The 27648-nt window shown below is 38.3% G+C and overlaps 1 protein-coding gene across 2 annotated transcripts in view; it reads left to right on the forward strand.

Moving 5' to 3' along the window:
* Positions 1-27648, forward strand: part of PTPRA (protein tyrosine phosphatase receptor type A) — a 110047-nt gene that overhangs the window by 38158 nt on the left and 44241 nt on the right. The window contains exons 2-4 of one of the 2 annotated variants that reach the window (XM_087818837.1): positions 4995-5073; positions 5959-6285; positions 12920-12946. In XM_087818837.1, coding sequence (XP_087674963.1) covers positions 5001-5073; positions 5959-6285; positions 12920-12946 — 427 coding nt within the window. In that variant the 5' untranslated portion in view covers positions 4995-5000. The remainder of the gene's footprint in view (positions 1-4994; positions 5074-5958; positions 6286-12919; positions 12947-27648) is intronic. The other variant, XM_087818838.1, reaches the window with a different exon arrangement.

Raw genomic sequence — 27648 nt, forward strand, 5'->3', positions numbered from 1 at the left:
GGCTGGCAGGGCTGGTTTCCTTTTGACATTTGGTAGTGCATATTTCCCTCAAATTTAAACCATTTAACTGTTTATCTATATTGAAACTAGACCTTTATCATAGAACCAGTTTTTTAAATCTTCAATTCAGAGAATGGTGTGGGGAAGTGATGAATTTGAGACAGTATTGGGTATCAATAAATCATATGTGACAGAGGTTGAGAGATTTAACAACAAAAAGTTGTGTGGGAGGTAGGGGAAGGAGGGTGTGGGGGAGAGACAGAAATACCAGTGCCCCCTCCCCTCCACGGTGAATTTTAATTTTTTGTAAAAATTATTTTTAAGTTAGTTCAAAATCAGAGGTGGTCTCGTGCACTAAAATGGATCTCCAAAGAGCTTCCTCATTCTGTTTAACAACGGCATAGTATTCCATTTTGTGAATATGCCATGATTTATTTAATCATGTTCACTTCTCCTACTGATAAACATTTAGGTTATTTTCAGTTTGTTTTTTTTTAAATTGTGGATAATGCTGCATTGAATAATCTTGTACATAAGTCACTTTTAAAATATGGGTATATCTGGAGAGTTCTGAAGTGGGATTGTGTCAAAGGGTTTGTGCTTGCTTAATTCTGATAAATATTTACAGATTGTATGAGAGTATCTGTTCACTCAAATCCTTGCCATTGTAGTGTTGTTCAAGTTTTTTATATTTGTTTCTGATAGTTGAAAAAAGGTATAGCTTTAATTCGATCATGAGTGAGGTTGAGCATCTTTTCATATATTTAAGAGAAATGTTTAGTTTTTCTGTGAATTGTCTCATGTCTTTTGCCTATTTTGGGGGGGTTTTTGGTCTCCTTTTTATTCATCTAATCTGTAGGTGTCCTTTATATATTAGAGAAATTAGTTCTTTGTGAATGAGTTGGAAATATATTAAAGGAGCTCATACTTTTTCTTTTTAAAAAAAATATGTCCCTATTGATTTCAGAGAGAAGAAAGGGGAGAGAAAAAGAGAGAGAGAGAAACATCAATGATGAGAGAGTCATTGATCAGCTGCCTTCTGCACGCCCCCCACTGAGGATCAAGCCCACAACTGGGGCATATGCCCTGACCGGGAATCGAACCTCGATCTCCTGGATCATAGGTCGATGTTTAACTGCTGAGCCTTGCCAGCTGGGCTAAAAGAGCTCATTCTTTAAAAGTATGGAGGTAATTGTTTTAGTAGAATGATGGTAAAAGAGGCCAGATTGCCATGGACACAACTCTTTCTAGAAATTTGTAGTAGAGAGAATGTTATTTGGAGGACTGATGTAAATTCAAAGGAGTTATTATTTTTATTTGATAAATTCTTATGTTTAAATGCTGTTATGAAAGGGAGGAATTCAATCTAGGAGAAGGTGGTAGAGGATCTACAGGGTAAGGTTTCTAATGGACTGAGATTCTTGGAAAGAACTGCAGAGAAGGAAATGTGTAAATATGGTGACTGGAAATTAAGGGTGTCCCAGTCCAATGGCTTCTATTCTCTCTGAAGTGAAGGCAAGGCCAACAGCCAAGGGTGTAGGAAGAGGTGGTTGGAGAGAAAAGGAGGTTCTTTGAAATCACTACTATGGAAAATTTGCGAGAGAGTTGAATAGGGAAATACAGAAAGATTGCTGGTTTTCAGAGTTCCATTGAGGCAGAAATAGTGACATCAACTTTATGGGTTGTTTGATTTTCTTAGGCAGCATTTGGCAGTCCAAGTGTATGTAGGATTAGTTCAGGATTGGGTTTGAGGGGGGTGTCCCTCATGTAGGTGTATTAGAACAATGTAGCAAAGTAATTTAGGATATTAGCAGGGGAATGATTGAACTGACACCAAATTCTTGATTGAGTAGAGAGGAAAATAAAGACAGGACAGAGATACTGAAAAGAAAATTAGAGAGGGATTCAAGGGACCAAAAGCCTGGTTAGGTCAGAGAACAGATGTAGTAGAAGTATTAGGAGAGAACTGCAAGGATAAAGGACTGTGGTTGGAGAGTTGGATGAGAGCTTTTCTTGGTGATGACAGAGCCTAGAGTGAGCCATTGTCATAGGTGGCCCAAGTGGAGTAGAGGTATAAGGTTGGAGCTGAGGAAGTCAGGGAACTCAGCCGCTGGCCCAGATGTGAATTGTAGTGGCTGTTGTCTGTGAGGGTGTTGAACAGCCTTCTAGGAGAAGAATATCAGGACTTGGGGATGGGGATGGGAATGGAAAGAAAACTGTGAACTACATTGCCGTAACTAGGGAGTACCAGCAATCATTAGGCAAAAAAGCCCTTAGGAGCAGGGACTGCTAAGCAGGCTCCAGGAAAAACTGTTTGCATACAGCATCCATGAAGAGTGAGGAAACTTCACCCCTGCTTCCTGACATGCAGCTCTAAGATGCTTGGAATAGAAGATGTGGTTGGAGGAGGGGAAGTGAGCATAGGTGTGGTTGCAGTTTAGTCTGGAGATCAGGAAGTCACAGGAATTTGCATGAGGGTCTGTATATCCTCTGAAAAAAATTAGGCCTTCACCATGGTTTTCCTGATTGTGATATATGTACCTTTTTAGTGACACATTTGAGGTATCTCTCACTCTGTAGCTTATGCATACAAATCTTTTCCAACCTGCAATCCACTCTGTGTGTGTTCTTTTCCCTTGCATTCTTTCACTTGAGGTATGGCTTCCTTGTACGTTTTTCTTCTTTTAGTTTTGCTTCTTATATTCATGATGTAGTGAAATCTATTTTTAAACTTAATTTTACTGATTATTTATCAAAATATGCTTTTTATTTTTAAAATTTTAGAAAATAAAAGTACAATATAAAGAAAATAAAAATCATGAAGTGCTATGCCAAAATGTTTATAGATTTTTCCTTCCAGTCTTACTTTCATGCATATACATTCATAAATTTAGTTGAGATCATGTGGTCTATTCAGTCTTCTTTTTTTTTTTTTTAATCCACACCCAAGGATATTTTTTCCATTGCTTTTCAGAGAGTGGAAGGGGCGGGGAGAGAGAGAGAGAAACATCGATGTGAGAGACACACATCAATTGGTTGCCTCCTTCACACACTCCAGCTGGGGCCAGGATAAAGCCTACAACTGAGGCTGGACTCAAACCTGGAACCCTTCAGTCCTTGGGCTGACGCTCTAACCATTGAACCAAAATGATCAGGGTGGTCTATTCTGTCTCCATCTGGCTTTTTAAATTTCTTCTGTAGTGCAACCGGGCATTTCTCAGTGGTTGAGCATTGACCTATGATCCAGGAAGTCACAGTTCGATTCCCGGTCAGGGCACATGCCCGGGTTGTAGGCTCGATTCCTAGTAGGGGGCATGCAGGAGGCAACCGATCAATGACTGTCTCATCATTGATGTTTCTTTCTCTTTCTCCCCCTCTCCTTTCCTCTCTAAAATCAGTAAAGACACATTTTTAAAAAAAAATCAATTGGCTATATTTATGTTGGTCTGTATTTGGGCTTTTCTGTTCCACTGATCTGTTTGTTCTTTCACCAGTGCCACACTGTCTTGATTAATATTGCTTTATAGTAAGTCTTGAAGTAGGATAGTGCTCTCTCTCCAGCTTTGTTCTTCTTCAGTACTGAGTTGACTATTCTGTCTTTTGTCTCTCTCTATTATAAACTTTAGAATAAGCTGTTCAGTATCCACAAAATAACTTGCTAGGATTTTGATTGAAATTGTATTGAATCTATAGACCAAAATGGGAAGAACTGACATCTTGACAATATTGAATCTTCCTATTAGTGAACATTATTTATAATTGATTTCTTTTACATTTAGAAGTGTTTTTCTATTGTTAGGTGTTTCATTTATCAAAAATAGATGCATATGTAATAATCAGCCTTCTAATCTGTTTCCTATTCCTATGGAGGGAATTGTGTGCTTTTCCAGTTTTGGATTACGGTCAGATGGGAAGAGTGAGGATATGGTCAAATCTTGTATGGCTGCACCTTGGAAAGGCTACCTGCCAAATCCATTTTCTTGTTAGGCATGGTTCTGTTACCAGAGGCAAACTCCTGGGGTATATGCAAGCCATCTTCATGTCCCTACCCTTTCTCAGGAGAGGCATGTCCTGCTTCCCATGGAGAGTCACTACCATATTGAATTACTCTCTATGGCTGTGAGACCCATGAATATAGTACCTATGACTGTACTGCTGTGCAGTTGTTTCCCTAGTACGTAGTTCATTGTAGCGCACAGAAATCTGAATGGATGAATGAGCCACTGTTAGTGGTGGGAATGTGCCAAAGCCCTTTGATATGGTTTGAGGTGGAATAAAGCTTGAGGACAGCTATGTGATGTCTGCTTTGAAGGGCACTATGTAGTCAACCTATCTTCTCCATATTTCTCATTCTGAAGATGCTAAAGCTGCATATAGCAATCACCTGGAGAGCTTTTAAAAGGACAGCTACCTACCTCTCACCCCTAGAGATATAGTTTGGCATGGGGAATTTTAAAAGTTCTTTGGGTGATTCTAAAGCAAGCACAGCTAAGGTTGAGAATCACTGCTCAAAAAAGTTTGTTCTGCCCAGCCAGCATGGCTCAGCGGTTGAGCATCGATCTAAGATCCAGGAGATTGCTATTTGATTCCTTGTCAGGGCACAAGCCCAGGTTGTAGGCTCAATCCCCAGTAGGAGGTGTGCAGGAGGCAGCCTATCGATGATTCTCTCTTACCATTGATGTTTCCCTTCCTCTCCCTCTCCCTTCTTCTCTCTGAAATCAATCAATCAATCAATCAATCAATCAATAAATATATATATATATATATATATATATATAATGTTTGTTCTTATTAAGTTTTATTTATATTTGTATAAAGATTCAGTTAAGTAGTTGGATTCCTGGAGAAATGTACATATCAGACTTCCCAAAAAAATCATTTGTCCTGTGTGCACATTTTAATAGCTGGGAAGATTTTGCCCAAAATACTCCTTTGGTGTGAGTAGTTTGGACATAGTTATAGAATCTTATCTAACATAGCTCTCTATTTTCCAGGTCAGCATGGATCCCTGGATCATTCTTGTTCTGCTTGTCAGTAGTCTGATACATGTCAGTGCCAACAATGCAACCACAGGTAAATTGTCATTTAATAAGGCTGTATTCAGAGTAGAATTTTGCTTTTACATTTAATGACTCAAAATTGATGACCTAGGTGATATTAGAGCAGGGATGGGAACCTTTTTTCTCTCAAGGGCCATTTGGATATTTATAACGTAATTTGAGGACCATATGAAATTATCAACTTAAAAATTCGCTGGGAAAAAAACTCCTAGATTTACTGAATTTCGAGTCCTGCCTGTGGTTGCCTTGGCAGGGCTAGACCAAATGATTTAATGGGCCGTATATGGCCCGCAAGTCGGATGTTCCTCACCCTGTATTAGAGAAGGAAAAATAAGTTTTACTTAAAAGTAATGGTAAAAAATAAATAAATAAATGTAATGGTAAAATAAATGTCTTTGGAAGTCTCTGAGTTGTAGTGAATGCTCATCATCGTGGTCTATACTATACTACATATTATGACATATATCATATACATACTATTTTAAGTAAGTAAAAAGATCATGTGTTCATTCCAGAAAAGTACAAAAAGTGTTGTTATTTAAGCCTCCTATATATTCTGAGGAACTAAGTAAAGAATCCAGTTTCTCCTGGGGCTGGGGGTGAAGATGTGGGGTGGAGGGGATGAATGGGGGGAAAAGAGGGACATCTGTAGTACTTTCAACAATAAAGATAAACTAAAAAAAAAAAAATCCAGTGTCTTCCTCCCTTCAGTAGTCTTTTGAAGTTGGTAGGAAGGGTCCAGCACTAGATAAAAAGAGTGTGTGCACGTGCCCTCTCTAGTTTTTTCATTCTTCTACTGGTGTAGAGGTGTTTTAAAGCTTATTAAGATTTGATACTTTGTGCCTCATAGCTTTTAAGCTCGTCATGTGATGTTTCCTTATTTTCTTGGTGTTTATAGCTTCACCTACGAGATCTAATGAAGTAACGATAGCAGAGTCAGTAAAAGAAGAGACAAAAACTTCAAGTCCTGCTTCTTCAGTAACAACTTCTGTGACACCAACATTCAGCCCAAATCTAACTCTGGGATCCACCTATGTAACCACTGCCAATTCTTCAGATTCTGAGAATGGGACCACAAGACTAGCAAGCACCAATTCTGTAATTACTACAGTTTCACCAAATGGAACATGGCTTCCAGATAACCCATTCACAGATGTCAGAACAGAACCTTGGGAGGTGAATTCCAGCACTGCAGCAACCACTCCAGAAACTTTCCCTCCTTCAGGTACTAGAGACAGTTTCTATTTTTCTTTCCTTTGCTATTTGAATTTATTCATCCTTTATTATTTTTGTTTGTGTTTTCTAGCCATAAAATTTTTTGGAATAAGTAAAATTGCCCAAAGTAATGAAATCTCGATATAGGGAATTCTTAGGAATATCTGATTAATACAGGGTTAAGAGGAAAGAAGAAAGATTCTGGAAGATGTCCTGCTTTGCATAGGTTCCTGGTTTGGGGAGGTTTAATCATGTCTAGAAGTAGAGAAGATTGAAAATATAAGAGAAAGAGGGGAGCTAATGGATTATGCAAGAGACTGAAGATGCAAGTATACAGAAGCCAAGTAGTAGCACTATCCCTGAAAAGGAAGGGATCCATGGAGACCATGGTAAAGAAAATGGGTCTGAGAGACCTGTGTCCAGGGGTGGAGTTAGAGAGGATCTCAGAGAAACAATTGAGTTGCAGTGCCAGTTTGTTCACGGCTTCAGCCCAACCCAGGCAAAGCATATCAACAGAAAGTTCTCAGAAAAAGAAATATAAATTATCTTTCCAAATATGAAAAGATGCTCAACCTCATTCAGTGAAATGCAAATTAAAGCCATACTGAGCCTTGGCAGGTGTGGCTTGGTTTGTTGGGCATCGTCCCGTGCACCAAAAGGGTCTCTGGTTTGATTCCCAGTCAGGGCACATGCCCGGGTTGGGGGCTTGATCCCTGGTAGGGGGTGTGCAGGAGGCAGCCAGTCTATGTTTCACTTTCACCTCACCTCAATGTTTTTCTCTCCCTTTCCCTTCCTCTCTCTCTAAAAAACTCAAACAGTAGCAACAGAAAACACCCTATACATATGTGGTGCTAATTTTCACCTGACGGATTTAAGTTTGATATTTTACTGCATTGAAGCAAGTACAGAAAAACGGGCCCTCTTGACATACTGCTTGTGGGAATATATTTCCCAATTGAGGGAAATCTGGCAATATCCATCAGTTTACAAATGCACCCTTAAAATAATTTATCCTACCAGTATTATTATATATGCGTGAAGTGACAAATTATATTGTTTGTTAGAGTACTCTGAAAATAACCTTAATGCACATTGACAGGGAAGACTGGATAAATACATTAAGGTATATCCATACAGTGAAGCAGCTCTTTAATATAGAACAAGTATAATAGACTAACTGAAAAAAGCAATGTGCAGAAATGTACACAGTGTATTTATTATTTTATTATAAATGGAAGAAAAGGGAATATAACTTGCTTATTTTAAAAAGGAGAAAAACAGAAACTCAAAGCAAAGTTCAGTAGTAGGAAAGAAAAATTAAGAAGATTAAAGAATTAATTCAGGATATGTCCGGTATCCAAATAATAGGAGTTTTGGAAGATGAGAACAGAGAAAATGGAAAAGGGAAATAGAACACTAAACAAAAATATAAGGCAATTATTAAATCCAAAAAAAGATAGTACAAGAAAAGAAAAACAATCACATTATACCCATAGCTCAGCAAGTAATGATAATATTACATAGTCATAATAATATAAAACATCAAATGCTGATTTAACCAAGACTAATGATGTTACAGTTATAGAAGGTTTGGTAAAATGGTGGTGATGAGTAAAATCTGTGGTTCAGACTATGACATCCTGATGCACAATAAAGGTTTACTTATGGTTTACTGATCTCGAATAAAAGTCACCAGTGAAATGCAGTTTCAGTCTTCTCTGAGACATGAAATGTGTTAACAGTATTAGAATGTTAGGCTTTTCTGACTAATTTAGAGAAGTCTTTTAATACTAGGAAAATGAGCCCTATGCCTACCTGTGATAAAGCTGCAGATATTTTCCCCTAGTTGGTCATCTAGCTTGTCTGCATTGCAGAAACTATTATTAGCAATTTTTAAATTTTTAAAAAAATATGTTTTTATTGATTTCAAAGAGAGGGAGAGACAGACAGAAACATCAGTGATGAGAGAGAATCATTGATCAGCTGCCTCCTGCACGCCCCCTACTGGGGATCGAGGCTGCAACCTGGACTTCTGCCCTAACCAGGAATTGAACCGTGACCTCCTGGTTCATGGGTTGATGCTCAACCACTGAGAGCCAAGCCAGCTGGACAGCAATTTTTAAATTTTTTAAATTAAATTTTTGATTTTTTAAAATTTTGTTTTAGCAAAATGTTCTCTAGGTATTGGATCATATCTTTCCTGACTCCAGTATTATGAAATAATTTTCCCTATGTTTTATTCTAGACTTTTATAGTTTCTTCTGTGTGTGTGCATATGAATGTGCATGCATGTATGTGCTGAAATCTTTGATTCGCCTAGAATCTGTTCTGATGTAAAGTGTGAGCTGTGGATCTGTTTTTTCCCCCAAATGGTTCACTACTTGTCCCAATACCCTTTAATGAATAATATATTTTTTCAGTCCATGTAAAAAACTCCACAGTTTAATAATTGTAACTTTGTAAAATATTGAATATCTGATAAGGTGAATCATCCCTTATTAATCTTATTTTTCAGAATTTGGCTAGCAATTATTGATTATTTTTCTTCATGAACGTGAGAATCAAATTGTACAGCAGGAAAAAAGTTTTTATTGAGCATGTTAAATTTATAGATTAACAGGGAAAATTGAAATCTTTAAGTCTTCCTATCCAAGAATGTGGTGTAGTCTATTTTCTGGTCTTATTTTGTATTTCTTGAAAGTGTTTTAAGTTTTTGCCACTGATGTCGTACATGTTTTGTTCAGTTTATTTCTAATATTTTGAAGGGTTTTTTTGCTTTGTTGTTTTGTTTTGTTTTGCTGGTTAAAATGGAGTACTTTCTTCCATTATATAAGGAGGCTATTTTTAAAAATTGAGCTGTAATTGACATGTAGCATTGTTTTAGTTTTAGGTATAATTAGGCTATTGGTCTTTGTAGGTACATTTTCTACTGGTCATCTTTTCTTTTTCTGTTAATCTTTACCCAAGGATATTTTTTCCATTGATTTTTTTTCTTTTTTCTTTTAGAGAGAGTGGAAGGGAGGGAGGGAGGGGAGAGAGAAAGAGAGAGAGAAACATCAGTGTGAGAGAGACACATGTATCGGTTGTCTCCCACATGCACCCTGACCGGGGACAGGGAGCAAACCCGCAACCCGGGTGCGTGCCCTTGACCTGGAATCCAACCCACAACTTTCTGTGTGTGGCCCATGCTCTAACTACTGAGCAAGCCAGGACTATACTGGTCATCTTAATAAATTTCCTTATCATAAGCCTTTAAGTCATCTCATCTGCAAATATCTATTCCTAATTTTTAGATCTCATTTTTCCTTCTGTTTACATAAATTGGCCAGTGTGGTTCAGTGGTTAGAATGTCTGCCCCCACACCCAAGGGTTGGTTCGCTCCCCGACCCTGGTTGGGGTGCAGTGTGGGAGGCAACCAGTCGATGTCTCACATTGGTTTCTCCTCCCCTTCCCTTTCTCCCTTCCCACTCTCTGAAAAGCAATGGAAAAAATATCCTCATGCGAGGATTAAAAAAAAAATTGGCAAATACCTGCAGAACAAAGTTAAGAAACAAAAGCAGGCAGCCTTGTCTTGTGCTGACTCTAAGGGAGGGCACTCTCAGTGGTTTTCTATTAAACATGGCGTTGAGGTAAACGTTTATCATGTTCAAGGTTTGTTACTTTATTCCTGTTTCAAAGAGCATTATGTCAAGAATGGGTGTTAAATTTTGCCATTTGCCTGTTCGACATCAATGAGCAAGACCTATATGATTTTTTCTTTTTAATCATATGCTATGATGAATCATATTACCAGATTTTCTATTTTTTTGAACTGTTTACATTCCTGCAAAAACAACTATATTTGGTTGTGTTTTTCTTCAGTGAATTGTTGCAATTTGTTTGATAATTATTTTATTCGGGATTGTTTTCCCATTGATACTCATAGTTTTATTTATTTATTTATTTATTTATTTTTAAATTTTATTTTTGTTTAAAATATTACAGATGTCTCTTTTTCTCCCCAATGACCCATTCCACCCTGTCCCATCCCTCTCCCCAGTCCCTCTCCCCACCATTGCCCGTGTCCTTGGGTTGTGCATATATGCATATAAATTCTTTGATTACTCTCTCCCGCTCCACCCACCCTGCCCTCCTCCATCCCTCTGACATTCGTCAGTCTCATCTATGCTTCCATGTCATTGAATCTACTCATAGTTATTTTTAAATGAAATTGTTCTATGTGTTTCCTTTGTATTTGTGCTACATTTTGGTTTTAGCGGCCAATGTTTTGTTTTGCTTCATGGAAAGTGTTGAAGTTTACCTAGAAAACTGCATTTCATTCATGTTTTCAAAATTACTTGGCCCAGCCGGGCGTGGCTCAGCGGTTAAGCGTCGACCTAGGATCCACGTGATCAGGGTTTGATTCACGGTCAGGGCACATGCCCAGGTTGTGGGCTGCAGCTGATCAATGACTCTCTCATCACTGATGTTTCCATCTCTCTCTCTCCCTCTCCTTTCCTCTCTCTGAAATCAATAAAGATATATTTTTTAAAAAATTTAAAACAAAAAACAAAATTACTTGAATGGATTTGAGAAAAACTCCTATCTTAGGATTAATTTCTTACAGAGCTGTGAATATTTATTTTACATATTTATGTTCTTTTTATTGATTAGCTTGGCTAACCATTTATCTGTTTTATGATTCATTGCCTTTTTTTCCCAAAGAACCTGCTATCGTATATTTATTAGCTCTGTCTTTTTTACTTTGTATTAATTTATTTTTTACTTATTCTTTTTTCCACTTTTCTTAGATTTATTTTGTACTTTTTCTGTCTTCCTGAATTGAATGCTTAATTTGTTTTTATTCTTCCCAAATAATATAGTGCTGTGACTTTTTTATTAAGCATAGTTTTAACCATATTCTGTAAGTGTTCTTGTAGGTAACTGTATCAGTTATGGTACAGTCTAAGCTACTTTGACAAAGACACACCAAAATTCATTGACTCAAGACAAAAGTGTCTTTCTCCACTGTCACATTCTAGAGGTAGATAGGGGGCTTTGCCTCTTCATCTAGGACCAAGTTCCTGTTTTCTTGTGGCTGTGCCATCCTAACAAAATTTCCCTCAGTTGTTTGGCTAAAGGTGGCTCTCATCATTGGGTCTGGTTTTATCCCTTGGGAAGGGTAAACAGGCAATGGGAACACACAATTTTTTTACAAGAGATATGACCAGAAGTTGCCTTCATCACTTTTGCTCCAATCCCATTGGCTGAATTCCTCATATGACAACACCTAGCACAAAGGAGTCTCAGAAGTGTAGTCTAGCTAGACAGCTTTGTGCTCAGCTGAAAACAAAACAAAACAAAAATGGTTTCTGGCCTAGCTGGAGTGTCTCAGTTGGTTGAGCCTCGTCCTGTGCGCTAAAAGGTTGCCAGTTCAATTCCTGGTCAGGGTGCATACCTGGGTTGTGGGTTCCATCTCCCGTTGTGGCACATATGGAAGCCAATCGATCAATGTTTCTCTTGCTCACTCTCTCCTTCCCTCCCTCTCTAAGCATGTCCTCAGGTGAGGGTTTTAAAAAAAAAAGGGGGGGTGTTCTGGACTAAAGACAAAAAGAAGAGGAGACTGATACTGGGAGAGGGTGGATTTTGCCACAAGACTGATTTTATTGTTATTTTTTAGGTACTTTGCAATTTGGTTTTGTTTTTAATTTTCAAGTGATTTTTTTTGTTAATTTCTAGTTTTATTTATTTAAATTTTTATTGATTGATTTTTAGAGAGAGAGAAACATTAATTTGTTCCAATTATTTATACATTCATTGGTTGATACTTGTATATGCCCTGACCAGGGATTAAATGTGCAACCTTGGGCCCAGCCGGGCTTGGCTCAGCGGTTGAGCATCGGCCTAGGATCCAGGCGATCAGGGTTTGATTCCGGTCAGGGCACATGCCCCGGCTGCGGGCTGCAGCAGATCAATGACTCTCTCATCATTGATGTTTCTATCTCTCTCTCTCTCTCCCTCTCCCTTCCTCTCTCTGAAATCAATAAAGATATATTTAATAAATAAATAAATAAATAAATAAATAAATAAATAAATAAATAAATGTGCAACCTTGGTATATTGGGATGACACTCTAGCCAACTGAGCTACCCAGCCAGGGCTTTTAATTTCTAGTTTTATTGCATCATGATTAAAGAATTTTGTCTATTATTTCTACTGTAGGGAATTTATAAGGATTTGTGGATATTCCACAAGCCTTTGAAATTTTTTTTTTCTGTTAGTATGTAGAGTTTGGTCTATATGAATTAGATTTTATTACCTATTATCATTTAGGTCTTTCATATCCTTAACTTAATTATGAACTGTTGCATTTTAATGACCTAAAAGACATAAAGACCTCTCATACCATTGTTTATATTTCTTTTTATATTCTTGTACTTTTTATGAATATTGATGCTGCATTGTTTTTATACTTACAGAGAAGGACAAACCACTGATTAAAAAGTTCAGTGAAATCTGGGCAATTTTGTTTTCCAGTCGTTGGAGGGTGTCTTATATACAAAGATGAAAGTATCTGTATTTCTAGAGTTTATTTAGTCTTACCTTAGGTTGAATAGTAATGTTTTAATTTGAATGAATGTTTCTATTTTTCACTTGTTACACAGGTAATTCTGACTCGAAGGACAGAAGAGGTGAGCCACTCACCTTATGTCTGACCCTTGTGCAATGTATAATATTCTTCATGTTTCCTTTGCTCACAGTCTGGTAACCTTGTGCATCTGTGACTGTTATGTGTTTGCTTTCCCTTAAGTTGTTTTCATATTAACCTCATGGAAAAGAGTAACAGAAACAAGAACTCATGTTTTTAAATGTAGATTACAGATTCTAATAGCTATGGTACATTTTAGCAAGTAATGAAACAACTGTATCTTGATCATGTCACCTTGTTAATATTACCTTTTGGTGATATTAGGCCATAATTTATGCTCCATAGTTAATTACTAATTTCTAGGCCATAGTTACCTTTAAACATCCTACCTTCATATTGTTTTTCCCTAGTCTTCAAAATGTTGACCTTTTATCATTTTATATGGGTTTTATGGATTTTCAGCCCTTTAATGTTAAAGTCCCTATGACTGGAGATGCTGTGTGGGTGATCTAAGCGGTACTGTCAAATCCCTGATCACCAGAGAACAGAGTATGTGGTACACATCTGTAGAAGTGGCACATTTTACTTAGGACAACAGTAAGGCTATGAAGAGCATAAGAGAGCCCGGCTGGGCGTGGCACAGCAGTTGAGCATCAACCTAAGATCCAGGAGATCATGGTTTGATGCCCGGTCAGGGCACATGCCCGGGTTGCAGGCTCAATCCCCGGTTGGGAGTGTGCAGGAGGCAGCCGGTCAATCGTTGATGTTTCTCTCTCTCTCCCTCTCCCTTCCTCTCTCTGAAATCAATAAAAACATATTTAAAAATAAATATAAAACAAGTTACTTCAATCTAATCTAAATAATTTCAAACTAATCCATATCTGAAATGTGTGTTATAAAAAAAAAAGTAGAAGTTTATAGGTTTGTGTTGCAATAGATACTTAGATTTTCTTCTTAAAACTACTCTTTTAACCAGTCTTATAATAAAGGCAAAAAACAAAGTGGTAGACTTCAAGATTAAACATAAGTGATTCCTTCAACTTAGTGTATATTTTAATATTCAGCCTTTCTCTTGCCCCAGTTATATCCCTGTTTTACCTAGCTAACTAATATGGATTTGAGTAGTTTCAATATTATGATTAAAAAGAAATAAAATTATCTTCATTATCAAGATTATTGCTAATTGTGACATACTAATATAATAAATCTCCTTTTTAAGTTAAAAAATAATTTTGGCCCTAACATGTGGCTCAGTTGGTTGGGCATCATATTGTGCACTGAAAGGTTGCCAGTTAGATTTCCAGTCATGGCATATGCTGGGTTTGCGGGCTTGATCCCCAGTAGAGGGCATGCAGGAAGCAGCTAACTGATGTGCTCTCACATCAGTGTTTCTCTCCCTCTGCCTCTCCCTCTCCCTTTCTCTCTCTCTCTCTCTCAAAAAACAAATCCATACAGATATTTTAAAAAATAATTTTGTATAATTGCCTTTGGCCAAACAGGAAAATGAAGAGGCATACATATTCTCAGCAGTCTCTAAAGCCGCATATGTAATGATGATTTTACCAGAGCAGATCGTTTGTAGTATTGCTCTGAATTTTTATGTCACATTCTAATTTTAAAGGCAAATGCTTTTTGAGAAATGAGGCGATTGTTTTGAAGTACTTGCATTATAATGGGTTTGCTGAGCAAATTATTTCTATACAGATGAATTAAGGGTTATAAGTTTTTATGCACTGACCTTTGTGATGCTTTGAACAGCAATGGCTGGTATTTTAATTGTCAAAGCAGAAAGGAATAAAAAGGGAGGAAGGGGGGCAGGCAACTTTGCTTCCTTTCTTTGAAGTCCAAAAAACTGGTTATTTTCTCATGTGTACTATTTTTTAAATGTATTCCAAATACATTGATGGAACCAGCTTTTGTTCTGATTGTGATAAAATTCTCCATTTCAACTGTACAGTTTAGTGACATTCAGTACATTCACGTTGTTATGCAACCATCACCAGCCATTTATCTCCAGAACTATTTATCATCCCAAACTCTGTAACCCATTAAACACTAACTCCCCATTTCTCCTTCCCTTATCCCATTCTGCTTTCTGTCTCTGTGAATTTCATTATTCTAGGTACCTAATTTAAGTGGAATCATACAATATTTATCCTTTTGTTATCAGTTTTTCTTTCAAAGCATTTTTACTGGTGTTAATTTGGATTGTTAGTGTAATATATAGTAATGCATAAGTCCAATTTTGGCATTATCTACCAGGTACCTCTTCACTGAAGTTAGTGGTCATGAGTATACTTTCCAGTTGTTAATTTAGTCTTCACGTAGTTTTACGTCTTAATTATATTAGTTTTCTAGGGGGAACAAACTCCTAAGAGATTTGCATGCAGCAAGTTTATTGGGGAGTACTTTGTCTCTGTAACACCTGTGAGGCAGTAAAGGCAGTAGAATTGGGTAGAGGGAGGAAATGAGATGTCGTACAGTCAGAGCAAAGGCTGCAAAGGCCTCAACCAGTCCCACAGGAAGCTCTGGAGCTAGAATTGGGGGATGGGGAAGATTCTCCCCTGGGCCAGGTTACTCTCTTAGGCCAAGGGCAGTTCCTAGGGAAGGACTTGGCTGAGAGCCCTTAGCTGCTAATCCTCCCAACAGCTGGGAAAATGGGTTCTTTGGTCCTAAAGGAGAATCTGTAACATCTACTGTTCCCATGAAGTTTGAGCGAGATATTGATGCATTCTTCCATTCATAAGTGGAGATATTCCCATCTAAGAAAATGCTATTGAATGATTTTAACATGTGTTTGCAGGCTGGGGAGTGTATGCAGTGGTTGGAAAAAAGCTTGGGCTCTGGAGCAAAACCACCTTGGTTTGTACTTGTTGACTCCACCACTTACCAACAGGGTGGGATAGGTTTAACTTCCCCGAGCTTCATTTAACCATTTGCAAAATAGAATAGGAGCAGCATTTTCTTTATAGAGTTGTTGTGAGGAATGAAGTAATACATAAAGTGCTTGGCCTAGTGCTAGGTGAGTACATAGCAATTGCTCAGCAAGTGTTGCTATTACATTGCTACCTACTGCCATCACCACTCTGTTACCATTACTATTAGATGGGGGACTAAGGAGATCAGGAATCTCAGCCATTTATTCAGAATTCATGGAAACAAGGGCATTCCTAGGCTTTCTGGATGCTGGGGTGCAAGGCAGTTCCCAAGGCAAGGTCATCTAGCAGTCATGCCACCAAAACTGTAGACATTAGCTAATTTTAAACAAAATTCTCCGTAAACCTATCTCATCCTACTTTTTATTTTAATAGGTTTTTAACAATTGGATTTTTACATGAAGACCTTATAACTGACATTTGTTAAGTAGCAAGAACACAGGATAAAGCTGTTAACCATACTTAAAATTATTTTAGGTGTACAGTAAGTCCTCACTTAACATATGGATAGATTCTGCAATGTAAAACAAAACCAAGTTCCTACTACATCTCATCAGTGCTATAATGAAATAACATCAAATGAAACAATGTTATTTGAGGACCTGCCATAATCGTTCCTATAACTTTCTTTTTAAATCTGGGAATAGTATTGTCTTAGTATTTATGAAGGATTCCTTGAGCTACAGAGTTCTAGAACTGGGCAGGATAAGTATTCTACTGAATCCCAGAGGCTGCTTAAAGTCTCTCAGCTATGAGATTAGATCACCTGCAGTCCTGGCTTTTTCCTTTAATACTTTGCTAGAGGTACAGTCTAGAAAACGGTTGACATTCTTATATAAAGAGGTATTTGGGGATTGTCATAGTAAGTGACATCATTATTGTGAATTCCATTTATGATTACTTTCCCTAAAAGCACTTTTAATAATATATTCATTCAGCACATGTTGGATGCTGAGGATTCCAGAAAGACAAATGTCTCATGGAAAAAACACGTGAACACCAAGAATCAAAATGTCCACTCAACCCTGGCTGGAGTGGCTCAGTTGGTTGGGCATCCTCCCGTGCACTAAAAGGTTGCCAATTCAATTCCGGGTCAGGGCACATGCCCGAGTTGCAGGCTCAGTCCCTAGCGCAGGAAGCAGCTGATCAATGTTGCACTCTCACATTAATGTTTCTCTCTCTTGCTCTCCCTCTCTCTCTCTCTAAAAAAATCAATAAAATAAAAATTTTAGAAAGTCTACTCAGCTACATGCTATTGGATCTACTACCACATGAAGTACTATGGGAGAGCTTAAAAGACTTACTGTACCTGGGGAGTGGGAACGAGGCATGGAGGTGAGCTTTGGGCAATTTAAAGTAATATAGTAACAGGAAAATGAAAATGCACCAAATAGGGTAAAAGCATGGAGACATTAAAGAGCAAGTCATGTATTTGAGGAACAGTGTGCAATTGCTGTGCGTGAGGTGGGAAGTGGCCAGAGATAGCTCAGCTGACTGGACCTGATGGTGCTTTGAGCTCAAGAGACTGGGTGTTTCCTGCTAATGATAAGGAAGGAAGGAACCCATGGTCAGATTTTTTTTTTTTAAGAAATACAACTCCAGAGGCCTTAGGGAAAGTAGATGGGCAATAGAAATTAAGGTTTCTGAATGATAATTTGGGTCAACAGTGAGTGGGCTCAGCCCTGTGGTTTGGGTCCTTAAGGCAATCTGATAACTTTTGCTGTTTTTAGAGCCAAGAGGAAGCACTTAAAACAGCATTACAACTCTGCCTTTGTGAGTTGATAAATACTTCTACCAAAAAGTGTGGAGATGATAAATAAATGGGTCTTAGGATATGGCTAGCGGAGGGTGGACAAGCCTGAATACAGTGAGAAGATGAGTATGTCCAGTTGGGAGAAGCCTTGGAAGGGTGACTAGATCCTGAGCTTATCTCCAAGTCTGAGATTTGATACAGGGAGCTGTAAGTTCTATTTTCTTAATAGATCCAAGTCTCCTTCCCTCACAGGCCTGGGGAAATCTTTACTATCTGTGTGGTCTTTGTCCCAAAAACATGGGTGTAATTCAGATGTCAAGAGGTAAAATCTGACTTTTATGGTAGAGAACTATTCTGGCCCGAAAGCCTGTAAGAATTGTTGTGTTGTTGGTCCTATGGTTTATGAGGAGTCTGGAGAATAGCGCAGCTATGTAGTCTTGCTTTAGATTTGCAGATGTGTAATATGGGCAAGTTAATCTCTCTTCTTAGTTTTCTTACTCGTAAAATAGGGTTAATAATAGTAGATGTCTTAGGGGCGTTAGAGTAATTGAATGATACAATATGTATATGGTGCTTTGCTCTATGCCTGCTATATAAGTGCTTAAACATTAACTAATTTTTATTAATTTCTAAGTTATTTGGCTAGCTGACTCTGCTTGTCATATTGCTATGGTTGTCAACTCTACTACTAGTGGTTATAAAAGTACTCTACTGCCTGTGCCTCCTGATACTTCATCCATTCATTCAATACTTTTTTTGACTACCCCATCTTACATCACAGAACATCTCTCCCCATTATCCCCTCTTTTGCCCTGCCTTATTTTTCTTCATAACAGTCATCACTACCTGCATATTTTTAAAAATACTTTTTTATTGATTTTAGAGAGAGAGGAAAGAAGGTGGAGAGAAAGAGAAACATCAATAAGCGAGAGAAATATCAATCATCTGCCTCCTGCACTCCCCCCTACTGGGAATCGAGCCCACAACCTGGGCATGTGTCCTGACCAGGAATTGAACCAGCAACTTCTTGGTGCCTGGGACGATGCCCAGCCAACTGAGCATTACTGGCCAGGGCTGTATTATATATTTCTTTACTTACCTGTTTTCTACTCTACTAATACAAGCTTCATAAGGACAAGGAAGTTTGATTTGTTAACTACTGTATTCTTAGGACCTGCCTGACATAGCAGTCACTCAAAATATATTTATTGAATGAAAGAATAAATATTGAGCACAGGAATATCTGGGGGGATATTGAATCCATGCCCTCAAGAAGTTTGTAATTTAATAGAAATATAATCAATGACCTTAATTCAATGTTATGAATTGTAGCAGAGTAGATATGTAGTATTATGGACATACAAGAAGGAAGCAGTTACCAAAAAGGTGATGTTTGAGCCCTAGCCAGTTTGGCTCAGTGGTTAGAGTGTCAGCCTATGGACTGAAGGATCCTGGGTTCCATTCCGGCCAATGGCATGTACGTTGGTTGCAGGCTCAATCCCTGGCTCCCGTCAACGGGAGGGAACCAATCAGTGTGTCTCTCTCACATTGATGTCTCCCCCCCTCCACTCTCTCTGAAAAGCAGTGGGAAAAATATCCTCAGGTGAGGATTAGAAAGAAAGAAAAAGTGGTATTTGAGCTAGAATCATGTTCATGGAAAAGTGGTAATAACATTCTAGATCAGGGGTCAGCAAACTTTTCCTATCAAGGGCCAGATAATAAATAATTTCAGTTTTGCAACCATACTATCTCTCTACATCTACTCAGCTCTACCTTTGTAGTGCAAAAGTAGCTATAGAAAGTATGTAAATGAATGAACATGGCTGTGCTCCAATAAAATTTTATTTATAAAAACAAGCAGTGGGCCTGGCTGGCATGGCTCAGTGGTTGAGCCATGAACCAAGAAGGCACTGGTTCAATTCCTGGTCGGGGCACAGGCATGGGTTGCGGGCTCAAACCCAGTAGGGGGTGTGCAGGAGGCAGCTGATCGATGATGTTTCTCTCTCATCCATGTTTCTATTTCTCTGTCCCTCTCCCTTCCTCTCTCTAAAAATCAATTAAAAAATATTTTAACCCAGCCGGCGTGGCTCAGTGGCTGGTGTTGACCTATGAACCGGGTAGTCACAGTTCAATTCCTGATCAGGGCACATGCCCAGGTTGCAGGCTTGATCCCCAGTAGGGGGCATGCAGGAGACAGCTGATCAGTGACTCTTTTTCTCTCTCTCTCTCTCTCTCTCTCCCTCTCCCTTCTTTCTGAAATCAATAAAAACATATTAAAAAACCATGTTTAGAAAATGAAAAGAAAATTGTTTCATTGAAAACAAACAACTGCAAAAACAAGTGGTGGGCTACATTTGAGCTGTAGTTCCCCTGTTCTAGACAGAGACCTGCCTGACCCTAAGAAGATGTAGTATGTGAGCTTCTGGATGCCAAGGGAAAATCTCTTTTTTTTATATCAGGCGCTTTGCAAATGTTGCTTCTTTTAAATCTTACACTTACTGTGAAAGGTGTAGAATGGTGATATATTTCCATTTTATAAAGCATTCCACAAGGGTCCCAATAGATTATCACACTGCTCCTAGGTAGAATTGTAGAGATTTAAACTCCCTGGTCTGTTTGACCCTAAAGCCCCAAATTCTGGAGATGACTTTCTTTTGACCTTATGCTGAAATCATACAGCATTTGTTTTTTGTGTGACTGGCTTATTTACTTAGCATAATGTCCTCAAGGTTCAACCATGCTGTAGTACGTGTCAGAGTTTCCTCTTTTTTTAAAATATATTTTTATTGATTTCAGAGGGAGGGAGAGAGAGAGAAACATCTATGATGAGAGTGTCATCATTGATCCGCTGCCTCCAGCACGCCCGTGATTGGGATCAAGCCCGCAACCCAGGCATGTGCCCTAACCAGGAATCGAACGGCGATCTCCTGGATCCTAGGTCGATGCTCAACTGCTGAGCCATGCCTGGCCGGGCAGAGTTTCCTTTCTTTTTAAGGCTGCAAATATTCCATTGTATGTCTATACCACATTTTGCTTATTTACTTATCCATCAATGGAAAATTGGTTACTTCTACATTTTAGCAGTTGTGACTAATGCTGCTAATGCATATGGGTGTCCAAATATCTCAAGACTCTGCTATCAATTCTTTTGGGTATATACCCAAAAGTGGAATTGCTGGATCATGTGGTAATTTTATTTTAATTTTTTTATGGAATTTCCATACTGTTTTCAACAGCAGCGGTACCATTTTACATGTCCACCAACAGTGCACAAGAGTTCTAATTTCACCACATACTGGCCAACACTTGTTATTTTCTGGTGTGTGTGTGTGTGTATGTTTTTATAGTAGCCATCCTGACAGTTGTGAGATTGCTTCTTGTTTTATAGTGGCTTTTTAAAAATTAACAGTACCCTTTTTGCACAAATTGCAATATATTTTAAAAGATTTATTCTATTTTTTGTATCACCTCTTCTTCCCAGGATGACTGTTGCTATCCTTGGTTTTTGTGAAGGTCACCTTTAGGACTCTGGTTAAGCTTTGCTCTGGAGCATTGAGTGGACTGGATTGTGCTCATAGCATGTGTCCTTTCAGGAGGACAAACAGGAACATATCCTAAACCAGGGGTTCAGTCATGGTTTAGGAAGTTGGACACAGTTATCCTCTGGGTGGAGCTACCTTTCTTTCTCTTTTCCCCTTTTTCATCTCTTGTGGCTGCCTAGACTTATATCTGTCTTCAGGGCCCAGGGTCCACCCAGGAAACCCTGGGACCTAGTAGTGCCCCTAGCAATCATGTGCAATGTATAGATCCTCTCCTGATGTCAGTTCTAACCAAACCAAAAAAAGAGCATGTATGAGCCCAGCCAGCATGGCTCAGGGGTTAAGGGTTGACTTATGAACCAGGAGATCACAGTTTGATTCCCAGTCAGGGTACATGGTGGGTTGCTTGCTCAATCCCCAGTGGGGGGGGTGGTGCAGGAGGCAGCCAATCAGTGACTCTCATCATTGATGTTTCTATCTCCCTCTCTCCCTCTCCCTTCCTCTCTCTGAAATCAATAAAAACATTTTTTTAAAAGCATGTACGAGACAATCAGGGATATTTAAACTATAACTGAATATTAGATTATATTAAGGAATTCATGTGTTTTTTTAAATGGGATAACGGTGTAATTATGTTAAGAATCCTTATCTCTTAGTGATACCTATGAACCAGGCGGGCACAGTTCATTACAGTTGCAGTGATATGTTTCAGATTTGCTTAAAAATAATCTAGTGGGATGGGTATGGAACAGTGGTTCTCAATTCAGGGCAATTTTCCCCCAGAGGACAGTTGGCATTGTCTAGAGGTGATTTTTGGTCATGACAATTGGTTTGCTACTGGCATGTAGTAGGTAGAGGCCAGAGATGTTCTTAAACATCCTACAGTGCCCATGACAGCCACCCCACCAGAGAATTATCTAGCCCAAATTTTTATTAGAGCAAGGTTGAGAAACCCTAGTATAGATTTTATGGAACCCTGCACCCTTCAGTCTGCAGGCCGACACTCTAACCACGGAGCCAAACCGGCTAGGGCAGTATAGATTTTTAAAACTGGCGTATAGTGATAATGTTGAAGTGATAAGTACATAGTGATTTATTGTAGTGTTCACTTTACTCTGGTTTAAGTTTAAAAGTTTCCCATAATAAAAAATGTAAAAATAAATATATAGCACATTTTTTTAAAGAAAGAAGCAATCAGCACTCTCTCTGACAACTTCCCCTCCCCCAACTCTGGATAGAGCTCTGTTTTTCCAGCTGGATGCGACATCACAGCTTGTTACTTGGCCTGTGGGTGTACTGATTCCGCTTTGGCAGGCCTTTGGTTAAATACCATCCTCCTACCCCAAGGTTCACTTTTATCCCCAGTCCCTGTTGAGTCTGAGCTCTAGGTGTTTCCAGGACCAGACTGGTAGAACCAGTACTTATCTTTCAGTTGTAGGTTCTTTAGTTCTGATTGATCTCTTCAGTAGTCCAATCCCATCTGTTTTGTCTTCAGAGGCTTTGGTCTACTGACACCACCCTTTTCTGCCTTCCCAATATGCTTTTGGTTCATTAGTATGTTTATATTTCTATTATTTCAGTGTCCTTTTGGGAAGAGAAAGAAGTAAAATTATTGATTTAGCTAACCATCTTGAGCTATATGTCTCTAATTACCTCCTTTTAATACCTGGTATACAGCCTTCTGTGATTGGCATTTAATAAAGACAAATTTAGCTATATATCAACCATTAATTCCTTTATTCATTCACTCAGTATAGTCCAGTATTTGCTTATTGCCAACTATGGATGAAATTCTGTGCTAGGTTTAAGGTATATGGTAAGAAACAAAGCAGGTGTGTAATCATTGCCCTTGTCGAATTTATAGTGTAAAGAAGGGACACTCATCGGTCAACTAAACTCAAATATATATATAATTACAAAGTGTGAGAGGTAATATCAAGGGAAATAACAGAGTGCTCTATGAGAATAATAAAGAAAATCCTAACTAACATTGAGTGAGTACATAATGTATGCTCGTTACTGTGCCAAGAACTTTACATGGATAATCTCATTTAATCTTCAGAGTAACTTTAGAGATAAGGAGATGAAGACGCCGGATCCTAATATAGTATTAGAAAGCAGAAAAGATCTCTGGGAAAAGTAACACTTAAAATGAGAACTAGATGACTAGGAGTTAGCCGGGCAAAGAATGGAAGGAGGCTATGTAAAGGCAGAAGGAATGTGTTCACAGGCCTAAGGAAGGAATGAGCTTGGCATGGAAGGACTCCAGTGGCTGAAGAGTGGTGGGAGATAGAGTAAGCAGGGGTGAATGGGGGAGGTTGTTATGGGCCAGGGTAAGGATATTAGATTTCCTTCTAAAGGCTTGGGAAACCATCCAAAGATTTTACGTATGAGAGGAACACAATCTGATTTGCTTTCTTAGAAGATCCCTCTGCTTGCTTTGTGTAGAATGGATTGGCAGGGGATAGAGGCTTACTGTGATCCAGATGAGAGAGGATAGAGATTTAGACTATAGTGAGGACAACAGAGTGGAAAAAACAGCAGACAAATTTGAGGCATCCGTTTTAGCCTGAGAACATATTACTTGCGGCTGGTTTGGATATAGAAGAAAAGCATGAGGAAAGAATCAAGGGGAATTCCACATTTCTTACTTTAACAGCAGGGTGATGGCAGTACTAGCTTACTGAATGGTAATGTTTTAGACAGAAAGTTTGCATTGCCTATGAAATTTAAAGTGGAGGTGGCATATAGGCTCAGAAGAGAGGTCTAAACAAGCAGTGCCAATGTGGGAATTGCTAGCATATCATTTCTGCTTACAGCCATCTGATCAGATCAGCTGCACAGAGTGTAGAGAAGAGTGCCAAGGACAGATCCCTGAGGAAATCAGACGTTTATAAGATCTGGTGTTGGAAGAGGAACAACAAGCAAAGGAAATGTGATAGAGTAGCCAAGAGATACAAGGAAAATCAGAAGAGTGCTTTGTTGTGGATGGAAACCAAGAGGAAAGTTCTTCAGAGAGGAGGGAGTAGTTTGAATGCTCATTTTAAGATGAGAGGCACATACCAGGGTGTACTGAAAATTGTCATCAACAGAGAAGCATAGTGTATCTCCCATCTCTTAAAAAAAAAAAAAGACTTTCTACCCCGCATTTCCCTCCCACATGTTGCTCCTTTTCTCTGCATCCCTTTATGGTAAAAGTCCTCACTTCACGTAAAGAATCAGTATCTTACTGTCTCCTTTTTCCCTCTTTATTTCACTCCATTTAGGCTTCCTGACCACTCTTGAAAAGGTTACCAATAGCTGCCATCTTTTTTCACTTCTTTGTCTTCGTCCTACTTAATCTGTCAGTAGTATGTGACTGAATTTACCCCCTCTTTGAAAAACTGTGCTCTTGGCATCCATAAGACCATATTCTTCTGGATTTCCTCCCACCTCATGACTGCTGTTTATGAATCATTTAGCTAGCTGAACTTTTTAAAAAATTTTTATTTATCTTTATTGTTGAAAGTATTACAGATATCACCCCTTTTTCCCCCATTGATCCCCTCCACCCTGCATTCCCCCCCCACTATTGTCTGTGTCCATGGGTTATGCATATAAGTTCTTTGATTAATCTCTCCCCACCCACTCCCCCACCCCTGCCTTCCCACTGAGATTCATCAGTCTGTTTTAAAAGAATGTAAATCCATTTCTTTCTCTACCTTCTTCAAAGCCCTCTAATCACATAGTATTTCTCATCACATTCAGAATTAAATCCACACTCATTACAGAGGCCTAGAAAACCATAAGTCTTCTGGCTCCTGCCCACCTCTTCAGGCACATTTTACCAAAACTGGTTGTTATGCTGTTTTTGAACCTGCCAAGGTCCTATTATACGTGCTGTTCCCTGTGCCTAGAAAGCTCTTTGCCCAATCTTTGCATGGTTCACTTCACATTCCATAGACCTCATAACCACCTCTGGCCTTCTCAAACTACTCTAAAATAGCCAAACGCTTCCACCTCTAACCCATTACTCCTTAATCCCCTATCATTCTTTTCTTTTTTAATTAATGATGTTTTATTAATTTTTAAAAAAATATATCTTTATTGATTTCAGAGAGAGAGGAAAGGAGAGGGAGAGAGAGGGATAGAAACATCAATGATGAGAGAGTCATTGATCGAGCCCACAACCCGGGCATGTGCCCTGACAGAGAATGGAACCCCGATCGCCTGGATCCTAGGTTGACATTCAACTGCTGTGCCACGCTCAGCCTGGCTATTAATTTTTTTAAATTACAGTTTACATTCAGTATTATTTTGTACTAGTTTCAGGTATATAGCACAGTGTCAGACAGTCTTATACTTCACAAAGTGCTCTCCTCAGTATTTCCAGTATCCACCTGGCCTTATGCATAGTTATCACAATATTATTGACTATATTCCCTATGCTATACTTTATATCCCTGGGACTGTTTTCTAACTACCAGTTTGTACTTCTTAATCCCTTCTCTTCACCTTTTTCACCCAGTCTTGCAACCCCACCACCACCACCACACACACAACCATCATATATCTATGAGTCTGTTTCAGTTTTGGTTTTTATTTTACTCTTTAGACTCCACATAAAAGTGAAATCATGCGGTATTTGTTTTTCTCTGAATGATTTATTTCACTTAGCATAATATCCTCTACGTCCCATCCATGCTGCCCCAAATGGTAAGATTTCATTCTTTTTTATGGCCAAGTAAAATTCATTATATATATATATACCACAACTTTTTTATCCACTCATCTATTGATGGGCATTTGGGTTACTTTCATATATTTATTGTAAATAATGCAGCAAGCAATGAACATAGGAGTGCATATATTCTTTCGAATTAGTGTATTGGATTTCTTCGGGTAAATACCCAAAAGTGGAATCACTTGGTTCCATTTTTAATTTTTTTTTTGAGGACCCTCCATACTGTTTTTCATAGTGGCTACAACAATCTGCATTCCCACCAACAGTGCAAGGCTTCTTTTCTCCATGTCTTTGACAACACTTGTTTGTTGATTTATTGATGATAGCCATTCTGACAGGTGTGAGGTGATAGCTCATTGTAGTTTGAATTTGCATTTCTCTGGTGGTTAGTGACATTGAGCATCTTTTCGTGTCTATTGGGCATCTGTATGTCCTCTTTGGAGAAGTGTCTATTCAGGTTCTCTGCCCATTTTTGAATTGGATTGTTTGTTTTTTTGGTGTTCAGTTGTATGAGTTCTTTATAAATCTTGGATATTAACCCCTTATTGGATGTATCATTGGCTAATATCTTCTCCCATTTGGTAGGCTGTCTTTGTTTTGTTGATGGTTTCCTTTGTTCTGCAAAAACTTTTTAGTTTGATATTGTCCATTTGTTTGTTTTTTCTTTTATTTCCCTTATCTGAGAAGATATATCAGAAAAATTATTGCTAAGAGAAATGTCAGAGATTTTACTGCCTATGTTTTCTTCTATGAGTTTTATGGTTTGAGTCTTATTTTAAGCCTTTAATTGATTATATAGTTTAAGAAGGTGGCCTATTTTCATTTTTTGCATGACATCTGTCTAATGTTTCCAATAATATTTATTGAATAGACTGTTTTTACCCCACTGTATGTTCTTGCCTCCTTTGTCAAATATTAATTGACCATATAGGTGTGAATTTATTTCTAGGCTCTTTATTCTGTTCCATTGATTTATGTGTCTGTTGCTTTTTTGCTAGTACCATGCTGTCTTGATTACTGTAGCCTTGTAGTATAGTTTGACATCAGGTAGCATGATTCCTCCAGCTTTGTTTTTTTTCTTCTCATGATTGCTGTGGCTATTCAGGGTCTTTTGTGGTTATACATAAATTTTTGGAATACTTGTTCTAGTTCTGTGGAATTCACTATTGGTATCTTGCTAGGAATTGCATTGAATCTATAGATTGCTTTGGGTAGTATGGACATTTCAATGATGTTAATTCTTCCTGTCCGTGAGGTATATGCTTCCACTTATTTATATCTTCATTAGTTTCTTTCTTTAGTGTCTTAAATTTTTCTGAGTACAGGTCTTTTACCTCATTGGTTAAATTTATTCCTAGGTATTTTATTTTGTTTGATACAGGTGTCAGTGGGATTCTTTTCTTAGTTTTTCTTTCTGATAGTTCACTATTGGTGTATAAAGATGCAATCAATTTCTGAATATTTATTTTGTATCGTGCTACTTCACTGAATTCGTTTATCAGTTCTAGTAGTTTTTCATTGGAGTCTTTGGGGTTCTCTATATACAGTATCATGCCATCTGCAAATAACGAGTTTGACTTCTTCCTTTTCAATTTGGATATTTTTTATTTCTTCTTCTTGTCCGATTGCTGTTGCTAGGACTTCCAGTTCTATGTTGCATAAAAGTGGTAAAAGTGGACATAACTGTCTTGTTCCTGATATTAAGGGAAACACTTAGTTTTTCTTGTTGAGTATGATGTTAGCTGTAGGTTTGTCATATATGGCATTTATTATGTTGAGGTATGTTTCCTCTAT

This window comes from Miniopterus natalensis, chromosome 7, assembly GCF_054644295.1.
Source record: "Miniopterus natalensis isolate mMinNat1 chromosome 7, mMinNat1.hap1, whole genome shotgun sequence".
NCBI classification, from domain to species: Eukaryota; Metazoa; Chordata; class Mammalia; order Chiroptera; family Miniopteridae; genus Miniopterus; species Miniopterus natalensis.